Below are 14,360 nucleotides of genomic sequence, written 5' to 3' on the forward strand. Positions count from 1 at the left end.
CCATTTCAATTTGTTTTTCAACCAAGTGTTCAACTTCATTTATTCAAAGTGTATTCATTTATGCACTATTCTGTAAGAATCAGCATAAATAAATGGGAAGCACAGGCCAAATGTTCAAAGTTGTTTAAAACCAATCTAGTCCAATAAACAAATAAGCATTAGGTACTATTTGCCTCATTTGTTATTTTAAGGTCTCCAAGGAACTCACATTTTTATAAGGGATATGGTTGACTGGGGATAGTTACAAAATTGTAATAGGAATTATTAAAATATTTTTTGGCCTTTGATATTCTGCTTAATAATTAACATCAATCTCCTGTTAAAAGACAGGACAAAAGAGTAGGATGGTTGGAAGCCCAAGTTGTACCACTGGGCTTGAGAGTGTGACCCCAGAACTAGCCAGGCTCACCCATCTGGTTGAAGGCAACGGTGGACCCCTCAGCATCACCTGGAGTGACTTCCCTGGAAAGTTGCTTTCAAGGAGGGACAGAAACAGAACCTTGCTTCCTGACGACTTCCACATTCCAAAGAGAGTGGAGGGGGAGTGGGCACACACATGGGCAGTTGCTTTTCTAACTCGCCCTCCGGGGAACTCACACCGCCTCTGATGGGGCAAGAGGCCAGGTGTGTGTGTTGAACTAGCCCATGGAGAAGCAACCAGAGGACAGGGCAATGATTGTCCCTCTGCCCCCAAAACAAAACAGCCACTCTTTCTCAGAGAAGGCAACGTGCCAGGCACCATGGTAAGCCCTTTATGTGATGTAGGCATCATCTCCCCATTTACAGATGGAGAAACTGAGGCATGCAGAAGCTAAGCAACTCATCAAGGCCACGCAGCCTGGGGCAGAGCTGGGGGATGGCCCTCAGCAGTCTGACAGGGTGTGTTCTCCTAACCGTGGTAGACATCTGCAGAAGGTTCAGAGATGGCACCAAGGAGAAAGTGGTTTATTGGGGGTGGGAGGAAAGCTTCACACAGGAGTTGGGTATCCAGAGCCAGGTGGGAGTTTTCTGAAAGATAAATGCTACTGGAAGAATGTCCCATGGGCAGGCAGGATAGCAGTATGGAGACGTGGCTGCAGGAAGCAGCGGTGTTTATTGTTTCCTGCAGAGAAGGGTGGCAAATGCCAAGTAGTTCCTGCCCCTTGGGGTCTTGGAGATGTACTGATTTGACACGTGCATTTCCTAGCTCACTGCTGGTCCCACAACAAGCCTGCAATTTGACCTCACTGCCTTTTTTCTTCTCCCTCGAACTTTGGTGAGTGGGTGGGGGGGTGAAAATATAGAATTTCGTTTCCTGGCAATTTATTCTCAAGGAGCCTGCTCTAGGTCAAAGAGCCATGGTCTTGCTAAGTTAACCGTTAACTCCATTCTAAGCACGTTAAGCGCTAGCACACTGGAGTCTGACTTGGACTTGGCAGAGAGACAGGTCAACATAATTCCCAGCCACTGTGTAAGTTTAATATACAGGGAACAAATTCCATTCATTCATCCTCCCACATACTTGCCTCCATCATGTAGCGAGCTAATCAATTCACTTCATTTGTCGTAAATAACATGCCTTTCCTAATTATTGGAAACTGGCTGTAATTCAATCTAATTCAAAAGCATTTACCTAATCCTTACTATGCACCAGGAATTGTTTGGCACAGTGAATGTGGAGATTGGGCCATTGAGTCATTCCTTTAATTAATGAATATTTATTGAATCTGACTATGTACTAAGCACTGTGAGAGGTGCCAGGGGTAAAATGGCAAAAAAACAAACATGGCCTTTGACATGACAGTCTAGTGGGAATGGGGCACGTAATAGTAAGCAAAGCACAAGAGACTGTAAAGGCCTGTATTTTGGAGAAGAGCTCCCCGGTGCTTTGTAATGGGAGGATGGACTGAGCAGGGTGTTTGCTGGATACAGGCTGAAGCGCAGGTAACAAGGGTGGGGCTGTGGAAGGAGGGGTGTGACTGCCAGAGGCCAGAAAGAAGCTCTGGCATCTGGAGCTCAATGGCCAGTGGGTACGGCAGGGTGGTGGGAGCTGGACTGGGGCAGTGGGTGGGAGCCTGATGATGCAGAGCCTTAGAGCCATGGGGTGGGGAGGGAGGGAGTGTGCTTTCCCCTGAGGGCAAAGGAGGGGGCTTCGGGCTAAGCACAGGGCCAGCAAGCAAGCTCCTCCTCCTGCAGGGTGGAAGATAGACCCCAAGGTGGGTGAGTCGAGGGAGGACCCTGGGGACACCTTCACAGCGGCGCAGGCAAGAGTGGGTTAAGACAGAAGGGCAGCCTCGGGGACACCCAGACATAGGCACTGAAGAGGCAGCCTGCACCTAACCTGCACCCAGATTCAGGGGTGTGTGTGCAAGTGAATGCTGTGGCCACGCATGCCGAGTTCTGTCCCAGGTGGCTTTGAAACCTCCAGGAGGAGCTGTGGGGTGGGGATCGACCCATTCGGCCTGGAGAGCCGTCGGCAGTGAGGGGGTCCCCGGGGCTCTGGAGCCAATCGGGAGGCCAAAGGGTCCAGGCCAGAGGCCAGGTGGACTTCAGGATTTAGCAGCTGTACGGATGAGGCTGGGTGTGCAGAAGGTGCTGAAGAGTGAAAACCGCGAGGGCCGCTGCTGTGGGACGAGGAGGGGATGGTCAAGTTGATGGAGACAGTGGGACGCCCCCTGGATACGAGGACCTGGCTGCACCATTGAGCTGTTTTGGTGTAGGGATGGGGGAGGGAGGAAGCCAATAGAAACAGCAACAACGGGGAGCCCCAAGGAGAAGAGCAGCAAGAAGGGGGCACGAGGCAGGACAAGGGCGTAGGGTCCACCACCCTCACCCCAAGTGGCTCACAACACAGAGGGTTAGGCAAACACACGAGCAGGAGAGCCCCAGGACGTGGCCGCTTCTTCCAAGGGGCCAGAGTGTCCGTAAATGAGATGGGGTCAGCTCCTTCCCGGACACCAAGGCATCTGAGTGTGTCAGAGTGCCAGGGGGCGAGGTGGGGGCAGATGGGGGCAACGGTCTTTCTGGCAAAGGCACAGCACATACAAAAATTTGGTCCTCCATGTTTCACCCCTTCCCCCTACCCCTTACACACCAGCTGGTGAGGTTTTAACTGACAGCTACGTGCGTTGGGGCAGAAGGAGCCATCAGTGGTGGAGTGCTGCTCAGGATGATGCACTTTAAACCAGAAGCCACTTGAAGAAGGGGGTAGATTCATAGCTAAGGACTTCCAAGCAGCAGGACAAGGTTTGGCACATCTGACTTCTTTTCTCTTCTTTTCCTTTTTGCAGTCAACTTTGACCATTTTCAGATTCTGCGGGCCATTGGTAAAGGGAGTTTTGGAAAGGTAAGAATCACGGAGCTTTTAAAATTTCATTACCAAAATATGAAAAGTCCAGACCTCTGGGCTTGTAATTATGCATGGGTGTTTGTATGTCTGTTTCTGTACTGGCTCCTGGGCTCTGGGAATTTTCTACTTGGATTTCCCAGATTTGAGATGTGAAAGGAAGTCTGTTGTTTCCTTTGGATACGGTCTAATTTTATTCTGAGAATTAAATTACCTCTGCAGCCCTGGTTTAGGTGAATTACAATGGTAATTATTTCAAGATTGCTAATGCTATTTCTTCCTTGAGGATCTAAGTTAGGAAAGTGGAAAAAAAAAGAACACCACGAACTTATCAGATGGCCAAAAGCAGCTCATTCCACCAACATGGGCATTTGCTGTTTAGAAAATGCATGTCTGTGATCCTCAAGCATTTTCAGTGAAAGGCTCTAGAAAGTAATGAGAGGAAGGCAGGAGATTTTGGAAAGAAAAAGAGTTCCCTCAAGCAAGCACAGGACTGCTTCCACTCAGAAATTTCCTTTGGCAATAATTGCTTTGAGTACTTACTGAATGTCAGATATTCTTAGGTGCCTATTATTATTTCCATTTTACAGATGGAAAAACTTAGATGCAGTGTCTCAGGAATATGGCGCAATTTATCCAAGGTCGCACAGGCAGGAAGAGTCTGAGCTGGGACTTGAACCAAAGGCTGTTTGATGACCAGGGACCTGAAGTTATGATCACCACACTTTCTCCGGATTAGACCGTTCAAAACATATGCAGTGGAACTGAGCTATTTGACTTAAGAAATTGGATAGCATCAACCTCTCTCCCACCCTCCCTTCCTTCCTTTTGCTCTTTTATTAATTCAGTCTATGAATATTGATTGAATGCCTTCTTTGTGTCAGGCATAGACTCCATTTATCCAGTAGTAAATAAAACTATCCCAAGTTTCTTTTCCTCGGGGACCTTATATTTAGAGAAATAAGAAAGAAAGAATATATACATTTATGGCACATCAGATAGGCATTAAAAAGCTTCTGTGCGGTAAGGGGGATGTGAAGTTTGGAAGTGGGAGTAGCTGGAAAAAGTTGCTCTTTTATAGAGATGAGCTGTCAATCGGACAGCCTGTAACCACTTGTGTGTATTTAAATTTAACTAATTAACATGAAATAAAGGGATAACATTCACTTCCTCGGTTGCACGGGCATTTCAAGGGCTCATCAGCCCCGTGTGGCTAGAGCATTTCCACCCTTGCCGACAGCCTGCTGAACACAGTGTCGCCCTCAAGGATAAGGTGATGCGTGAGGGGAGGGGACCCTGAAGGATGTGAAGGAGGAAGATGTGCAAGTTCAAGGCTCAGGGGCGAGCAAGGGCAAAGACTGTGGAAGGGAGCGTGCTGGGAGTTTCCGGGACCTCGCGGGCCATGGGGTGGGAAGGTCCTGAGGAGCTGTGAGTGGAGAAGTAGCCCCATCCGACCTATGTCTGTAGATCCTCCGGCTGCCGTGTGAGAAGCCAGCCAGGAGGCTCATTAACTAACCTGGATGAGAGAGGATGGTGGCGAGCACCAGCATGGCGGCCACAGAGGTGGTGAGAAAGGACTTTGGATATGCTTTGAAGATGTCGCCAAATCAAGGAGCCCGTGGGTAAGGGTCTCTCATTTAGTTGGGGGACTCAGAGATGTCATCACCGATCCAGGCTCTTTCCACCCCCTTCCCCCACCTCCCTAAGTGGGATGAGTTTTTCCCCTCAGGCTTTTGACCTAATGGCTCCTTACAGTTCTTTGTAACATGTCCTCACACAGCTGGTGCTCACTTTTGTGACTTTATCAGAGAAGAAATGCTTCCTGGTATGCTCCCAGCTGACTTCTTCTCTGCCGTTGGCTATCAGTGGTCACATGACTGCCTGGCTCCACCAAGGAGGCTGGGAAAATAAGTACCTTCAAAATTTTCAGCTTCTGGCTGGGAGATAAGTTCTTCCAGTCAAGAAAGGCAGGAGAATAGCAGACAAAAGGGCCCTTCCTGGGGCTGTCCAACACACTAAATATCCATTGGGCTTATTGCTTGGGAAGCAAAGTAGAATGAGATGTGGTTCCCACTGACCAGAAGCTCATCGTCTGATGGGGTAGGCAGTTGCATGAATTACTATGTTCAACGGCCCACTCTTTTCATTACTGGAAAAAATCAGTTCTTAATGGAAGATTAATGAATTTTCCTTCTTTTTTGCCCATGTGTGTTTTGCAATAGACCTTGTCATAGAACCCCATCTAAACATGATATATTTGGTATTAACTCGCTTAGCAAAACATTATTGAGTGGATGTTGACTGCTGCCATTTCAAATTCTTTCTTTCCCACACAATCCAGCCTTAATTGCGGGGGCAGTGAAGCGTCATAAAGCTTCGTGCCTTTTCACAACCTCGTTCCTAAAGCTCCTCGAAATTTACGCTTAAACTGTTGATCATTGATGTTATCAAGTGAACGGGGTCACTTGTTAATTTGACACACATTAATTGGCTCCCGAGCTCGGCTGTGTTCTGCACTAGACATTGTCTTCCTGACAAGAATGGGGGCTTCTTGAGGGCAGAAATCTTGTCGAGAAAGCCGTCATGTGTGATGATGAATTCAACATGATGTGATAAGCGAGATAACAAGGGCTCATGCAGGTGCCGGACAAGTGGAAAGGAAGAGGGCCTGGGAGCAGTGACCGGCTAGAGACAAGGAGTTAGGCGACGTGCGCAAAGCTAGCACCCGTTTCAGATGGGTTTACGCTTGCCTGCTGGGGGCTCTTTGAACCCCGCCTGAAGCTTCAGCTCTCTGCAGGTGAATAATCAGAAATAGTGTTGCGCTTCAGATATGACACGGGCCGCTTCGGAAATCCTGATGGAACCCCCAAATCCTGCCCGCCCACTCCCCAGTCCCTGCCTTCTCTTGCTCACGTTTCTGGGTGGATCTGGGGGGCAGGACGGCAGGTGCCCCAGGCCTGGACCGCGTGGGAGGAGGCTCGCAGGCCCTGCAGGCTGGTTAGCAGGTGCCCGGCAGCCCACAGACCAGCCATCCAGCTGTTCCTGCTCTCAGCCTGCACCCTCCCTCGGCGCTCTGCCTCCACCCTGCAGGATGGCGGCGGGCCTCTCTTCTCCTTCCCTTCCTGCCCGTGCGTACTAAGGGTAAGGAAGTGGCAGGTGCAAGGCAGGGACCGAGCTCCTAGAATCTTCCAGAGTCCCGAGGGCCTGCGTGCGGCCTGGTGGTTCTTTTCAGCTCCCTCGGGCTCCCAGGGATTCCTGCCTTCTCTTTCTTTCCGGAAGTGGATTGTGGCAAATCTTCCCCTTTCCTCTGTCCCTGACCTTCCATGCTTCATGCTGGCATCTTCCTCCCTTAGGGCCCTCGAATCAGGCGTTGGCCCTCTGGGTCCCCAGCCCCAGCCAGCCAGGGTAGTGGGGGTATTATATGACTTCTTTCCCCCCAGAGCAATTGTATTAGCCAAAGGGGTGCTGATGCAGCGTACCAGAAATCGGTTGGTCTTTATAAAGGGTATTTATTTGGGGTAGAAGCGTACAGATACCAGGCCATAAAGCATAAGTTGCTCCCCTCACCAAAGGGGGACCTGTTGCCACACGTCAGAGCAAGATGGCTGGTGACGTTCAGCCTTCCTCTTCCTCTTAAGGCTCCATGGTCCCAGCTTCTTCCAACATCAGCTGTAGACTGGGGTACGTCTCATCTCGCTCCTGGGCCGAGTTTCTCTCTGGGCTCAGCCACTGTTCCCTCCACAAGGTCAGCTGTAAACTACCAGGCAAATGGCTCTTCTCTCTTCCTAGGGCCTCTTCCATGTCTAACGGAGCCTTCTGTCTTTCCTCAAGTATCTGCTTCTCTGTGTGTTTATTTCCCTGGGCTCTAGCATTAGAACTCCAGCCTCCCTCCTCTGCAGTGCAGTTTCTCGGAGAATCCCACCTACCCAGGGCGCGGGGACTCAACATCCTACTGATGTGGCCCAATCAAGCCCCAGTTATTTTTTAATCAAATAAAAGTGAAACCTCTGAATCAAATCCAATCTAATGGGAACAGACCAGTTCCCAAACATAATCCCATATCTATTATTGGAATTCATAAACAATATCAAACTGCTACGGCAATTCTCCATCTCCACCATCTTTTACGCCTCCTCCCCTCTGGGGATCTCCCAGAGGGCTACTAGTCAGTGCTTATAAGGAGCCTCTGATCCTTACACCGTCTCCTAGTGTGAACAAGCATTCGGAGCTGTCTTAGTTTGCAGTGCTGTCATAACAACTATTAGACTGGTTGGCTTAATGAGCAGGAATTGATTATTTCACGGTTCGGAGGCTTGAAGTCCAAAACCAAGGTGTTGGTAGACTGTAGAAGTCAAGAGGTTCAATTATTTGCATATAGTAAGGCCAGGACTCAGCAATAATTTTTTGGGAAGGAAAATGATTTATTTACGACTGGCCGGGTTCAGAGGTTCTCAATCCAAAATCCGAGCCCTGAACAAGATTTTTGAGTTGCTTTTATACAGAGGAAGGGCCAAATGGTTCTTGTTTCAGTGCTCGATAAGCTTGAATTAACATCTACCTTCCACATCCTAGGTAAGCTTTTAGCATGGACTTTGTACATTCTAGGTAAGCTTTTAGCACATTTGGTTTGCATTTTCCCGGAATATTTAAAATTTATAGAGTTTGCATTGCTAAACTGTTTCTCCAGGACTGGAGTTGTTGTCATGGTTACCAAGGGCAGGGCTGCAGTTCTCACTGTCCCAAAAGCACAGCTCAGGAAACATACAGATCAGGTTATCTACGAAGAGATGAACAGCCTCCCCCCTCCCCCCCCCCCCCCCCCCATAGCCTACATCAGGTAGGCTCCTGCTTTCTCTGCAGTCTGGAATGTTCTGCCTCTCTCACATGCCATCTATCTCCTCTTCCTCTTTTCAAATCTCCTCTGCCTGTAAGGACCACAGTCCTGTTGGCTGAGGCCCATCCTGATTCAGTTTGGCCTCATCTTACCTGATAAGATCTTACAAGATCCTATTACAGATGAGTTCACATCCACAGGTCGGGGGGCTAGGACGTCAACATGTCTTCATGGGGACATGAGTCAGTCTGTAATGGTAATGGAAGCATTTCCCATTAGGAAGTCAGCATAAGAAGTGTTCACTGAGCGTGCAAGGCACACTCCGGAGGCAGCATGATGCGGTACAGAGAGCCAGCACTTTGAGAGTCAAGCGAGCAAGGGTTCAAATGCTGTCCCTGTGTGATGTGAGCCTGGCTTTGAACCTTTATATCCTCACCTGTAAAATGGGGGTGCTGATGTCTTCCACATAGGGCAGTTGTGGGAAATCCATGATGTGGTATAGTGGAGTCCCCAAAAGAGAATCCAAGACAGTGCTCAGTAAATGTTGACTCCCTCATTGCTTAACGAACATCCCTCCAAAGCTGCAGGGGAGACTTGAATTGAATGTGCTTTTTTGAAGGGAGAGGCTTCTTGCTGGAAGGAGCATTCGCTTCAATATAAGCATGGCACTGGGCTAGGCAGGGTTGTTGTCCCAGGACATTGCACCCTTTGTGACTTCTGTCACAGTTGTAAAATGGAGAACCAGACTTGGCAAGGTCCAGGGCCTTGCATAACACTGACACTCACTCTTCTAAGAATAACTTCTAAGAATAATTCTTAATTTAGCAGGAGCCTCACCGTTGCGTTTCCTCTAAGCCCGTATCTTGTCCTTTTATTGGAAGTTTATATGGAGTTGATAAAACATCACCCAGTGTTTTATATGTATTTTTTCATTCATTCTTTCATTCATGGATACATCACTATTCAACATATGGAGGGCCCACTGAGCCTATTCTAGGTTCAGGGTTACAAAATGAATCAGATATGGTGCCTGCTTTTCTCTCAGATATATGTGGGAGGCAAAGAAAAAAACAAGTAATTTCAGTCCAGTATGAAAAACACTGTGGTGGAGAAAGCCTAGGCGATATGGGTTTATAGGAATAGGATTGAAGGACACATAGTTCAGACTTCAAAAGTTGATATGCCCTCTATGTAAAAGGCAGGGTTGACTGGGTGCTCATAATTTTTTTCTCATTACTTTCTATGAACATTTTTAAACATGCAGCAAAGTTGAAAGAATATCCACCACTTACATTTGACAATTATTATTTTACTAAACTTATTTTATGAAATACCTCTCCTATATATCCATCAGTCCATCTTATTAAGCTTGCTTATAGTTTTTCTTTTGATGTAAAATGTACATATGATGAAATGCACAAATCTGAAGTTTACATTTTCTGAGTTTTCAGAAATCCATATACCTGTGTAACCCAAACCCCTGCAAAAATATAGATAACTACCATCATCCCCCATAGATTAGATTTACCTGACTAGAACATAATATGAATGGGATTATACAATAAGTATCCTTTTGAGTAAGGCTTGTTTCACTCAGCATAACTTTTAGAGATCCATCCAAGTTGTGTTTTCATTTTATTAATAATAGTATTCTGATCTATTAATACTATTAATAGTATTGCTCTATTAATCTATTAATACTATAGATAGTATTAATCTACTATTAATAGTATTTGATCTATTTTCATCACAGACTCCTTGACTGTTTCTAGTTTTGACTATTTGGCCTAATGCTGCAATGATAATTTGAATGAAAGTCTTTTTTTGTGAACATATTATTTCATTAGTCTTGGGTAAATATTTAGAATTGGAGTTGCTAGATTGTAGAGTTTAATTGTATGCTTAGTTTTACACAGAACTGCCTAGAGGTTTTTCAAAGTGGTTGTACCATTTTATACTCTGATTACGAGTCTCATTTGTTTTACATCTTTATCAACATAGGAGTCTATCAATATTTTACATTTTTACTATCCTGGTTATGTGTTTATTAATATCTCATGTGGTTTTAATTGGCGCTTCCCTGATTTCCGATGATGATTGTTTTAGTCTGCTGCACGGTTGAAATGCAATATACCAGATTTGGGTTGACTTACAACAATGGGAGTTTATTAGTTTAAAAGCTTACAGCTCTGAGGCTGTGAAAATGTCCTCATCCAGGCTTCATCAGGTGATACTTTTCTCCCTGAAGACTGACTGCTGGCCGTCTTGGACTCCTCTGTCACATGGCAAGATGGCGAGACACATGGCAGCCTCTGCTAGTCTCGCCCTTCTCTTTCAAGTTTTATTGCTTTAGCTTCTGGTTTCCTCTTGCTTTTTCTCTCTTTCTGTGGCTTTTCTCCTCTCTGTGTTCATCCTGTTTATAATGGACTCAAGTGAGAGGATTAAGACCTACTCTGGGCCATGCCTTACTGAAGTAACCTAATCAAAAAGTCTCCGCTGTGGAATTTCACACTCACAGGAATGGAGTGGCTTTAAGAACATGATTTTCTGGGGTACTGACAATGCCCAAATCCCACAATGGTGAACACTTTTTCTTGTGTTATGACCAACCATATTTCTCAGTTTTGAAATGTCCTTTCAAAACTTTGGCCATTTTAAAAATAAGAGTTGTTTATCAATTTATTATTCTTTATGGAAAGGCTTTGACAGCAAATACATTTCTACAATAGACTTAAAGCTACTCAGAATTTTTTTTCAATTTTTGTGAATTTTAGTAAGTTAGATTTTCAAAGAATTTATTAATTTCATCTAAGTTGGCAAATTTGTTGATATAAAGCAACTCATGGTATTCACATATACTCCTTTTAGTTTTGGGGGCACCGATAATGACAACTCCTTTTCCATTTCTGGTATTAGTAATTGGTGCTCTTTCTCTTATTTTCTTCATCCGTTTATATAGAAATTATTTAATTCTATTGATATTTTCAATGAGCCATTTCTTATTAAGTTTTCTGTTGTTCCATTTGGTTAATTTGTCTTATGTTTTGCTGATTTTTTCTTCTTTTTAAATTATTTCCTTCTTTATACATGCATTACTTTTACTTTGCTCTTTTTTTGAACTTTTTATAGTGGAACTTTTTCGTCAGTGATTTTAGACATTTCTTTGTTTTAAATTATGATTTTAAAGCATAAAATTTTCTCTAAGTACTGCTTTAGCTGCATCCAACAAAATGTTATAGATTGTATTTTTGTTATTATTAAGAGACAATATTTTCTAGTTTTTCTTGTGATTTCTAATTTGACCCATGGATTATTTAGGTATGTGTTTTTTAATTTCCAAATACTGGAGGGTTTTTATCTAAACTTCTTATGTTATTGATATCTAATTTATTCCACCATGGTAAAGAACATACTCTATATAATTGAAATCTTTTTATATTTATTGAGACTTATTTTATGTCTAACATATGGGCAACCTTAATGAATACACCCTGGTCGTTTAATATTCTGAAGCTGTTGGGCATGATATTCTATAAATGTCAGTTTAGTCAAGGTGGTTGATAATGTCTTTCCTGATTTTTAATGTAACTTTTCTCTCAATTTCTGAGATATGTAAACTCTCCAACTAAGATTGTGGAGATGTTTCTTCCTCCTTTTAATTCCATTAATTTTTTCTTCTTATACTTTGAAGGTCCATTGTTAGGCACAAGCATATTATGATCGTTATGTCTGCATGGTTAATTGACCTTATTATCAATGTGAAATCTCACTATCTATTTCTGGAAATACACTTTGTTTTGAAGTTTATTTTCTGTGAGACTGAAATAGCCATTCCAACCTCATTCTGCTTACTGTTTGCTTGGCATATATTATTCCATGCATTTACTTTCATTCCATCTGTGTTTTAATATTTAACTTGAATTCTTTGAGGATAGCATATAGTTAGATCTTGCTTTGTAAAAAAAAATCCATTTTGCCAACCTCTGCCTTTTCATTAGAGTGTTTAATCCATTTATATTTAATGTTATTGATATGGTTTGATTTTGACCTACTATGGTTTTATTTGTTTTCTGCTTCACCTCTGTTTTGTTCTTCTGCATCCTCTTTCCTACATCATTTGGAACTAGCTGAATATTTAGAATTCCCTTTTCATTTGTCTACTGATTTTGTAGCTATCCATCACTGCATTGTGTTTTTAATTCTTACTCTAGGAGTTATAATATACATCCTTACTTTTTGCTTAGAGTTAATATTTTATACTTCATATAAAATTTAGGGACCTTGCAACTGTATAGGCCCATTTTCTATCCACCAACCTTTATATTATAGTCAAAGGTATTACAGCTAAGTATATTATAAATCTCCAAGACATGGTGTGTTTTTTTGCTTTAAGTAATCACATGTGTGTTTTTTTTAAATTAGGGGGAAGATAGTCCCTGATCTTTATCCAGATTTTCTATCAGTTTCTCTCTTGTATCATTACCTTTCAGTCTGAAGAATTTCCTTGAGAATTTTGGGTAGTGTAAGTCTCCAGTCAGTGTGGTCTCTTAATTTTCTTTTATCTGAAATGCATTTATTTCATCTTCTTTCTTGAAGACCATTTCTACTGGATACAGAATTTGGGGTAGACAGTCTTTTTCTTTAATTATTTTACTGATTTTATACCATTCTCACCTGACCTCCAAAGTTTTAAATGAGAAGTCATCAGTTTTTTGTTTGTTTGTTTGTTTTTGTTTTTGGGGAGGGGTAATTCTTCATAGTTTTTATTGTTTTTCCCTTCTTTATTTTTCTTAAATGTTACATTAAAAAAATATGAGGTCCCCATATACCCCCCAATCCCCTCACCCCACTCCTCCCACATCAACAACCTTTTCCATCATCTTGGCACATTCATTGCATTTGGTGAATACATTTTGGAGCATGGCTGCACCACATGGATAGTGGTTTACATTGTAGTTTACACTCTCACCCAGTCCACCCAGTGGGCATGGCAGGACATACAATGTCCAGCATCTGTCTCTGCAGCACCACCCAGGACAACTCCAAGTCCTGAAAATGCCCCCACATCATATCTCTTCTTCTTTCTCCCCACCCTCAGCAGCTACTGTGGCCACTTTCTCCACATCAATGCTACAGTTTCTTCCATTACTTATCACAATAGTTCCATAGTAGAATATCAGTAAGTCCACTCTAATCTATACTCTATTCCTCCATCCTGTGGACCCTGGGATGGTTATGCCCACTCCATCTATATATCAAGAGGAGGCTTAGATTCCACATGGATGGTGGATGCATTTCTCCTGCTTGCGGTTGTAGGCACTCTTGGCTCCCTGGTGTGGTGATTGACCTTCTTCACCTCCCTGTTAGCTGGCCAGGGTAAGTCCAATAAATCAGAGGGTCCAGAGGGGCCCTCTGCTGAGGCTCAGGGCCTGGCCGTCACTTGGACAGTCTAGAGATTCAGGTCTCCTGAGTATATACCAACCCCAGTGCCAACCACAAGTCTGGTAAAAGTAACAGAAGAGGCATGTGTAGAAAGGTCATATCTGAGTCCATCTCTATCACACTCAGGAACACAAATTCCAATGTAGGGACAATTGACATGGACTGTACTTCAGAGCCATCTGCCATGACCGTAGACCCTGTGGGTCTCTGTAGCCCTCAGGAGAACCAGTACCTGGACTTCTATCTACTTTGGCTGTCTCTGGGACCCTGCTGAGGCGTGTGTAAGCATTACCCCTCTGATGACCTCCGAACTCTTTTTTGGAGACTCATAGCCATATAAACTAATTTGTCCTTTCCATTTTCCCCTTTTATCCAAAGTCATAAAGCAGAAAAAGACCTTGAATAAAAGGGTCAACTCAGACCAGCAGAATATCTCAGCCTACATGTAATATCAAGTCATCAGTTATTGAACCATTATTCTCTAGTGTATGGTTAGTTACTTTTATCTCTCCTTTCAAGATTTTTCCTTAATCTTTGTTTTAATTAGTTTAACTGTGATATGCCTAGGTGGACCATCTTGAGTTTTAAAAATGATTTCTCATTTCTCCCCTGTTTTTCCTATCTTTTTATTCATTTTTACCATCTTTTTCTTTCTCTCCTATAACATAGTCCTAATAGCTGCTTACTTTATGCTAATTACAACTTCTGTGTCATCTTGAGATTGACCTCCATCTATTGTCTGTTTCTTTGAGAATGGGT

At 43.7% G+C, this 14,360-nt stretch overlaps 1 protein-coding gene across 1 annotated transcript in view; it reads left to right on the top strand.

Moving 5' to 3' along the window:
- Positions 1–14,360, top strand: part of STK32B (serine/threonine kinase 32B) — a 441,860-nt gene that overhangs the window by 118,672 nt on the left and 308,828 nt on the right. Inside the window, exon 2 of the mRNA XM_058301185.2 lies at positions 3,270–3,325. Coding sequence (XP_058157168.1) covers positions 3,270–3,325 — 56 coding nt within the window. The remainder of the gene's footprint in view (positions 1–3,269; positions 3,326–14,360) is intronic.

This window comes from Dasypus novemcinctus, chromosome 1 (assembly GCF_030445035.2).
Source record: "Dasypus novemcinctus isolate mDasNov1 chromosome 1, mDasNov1.1.hap2, whole genome shotgun sequence".
NCBI classification, from domain to species: domain Eukaryota; kingdom Metazoa; phylum Chordata; class Mammalia; order Cingulata; family Dasypodidae; genus Dasypus; species Dasypus novemcinctus.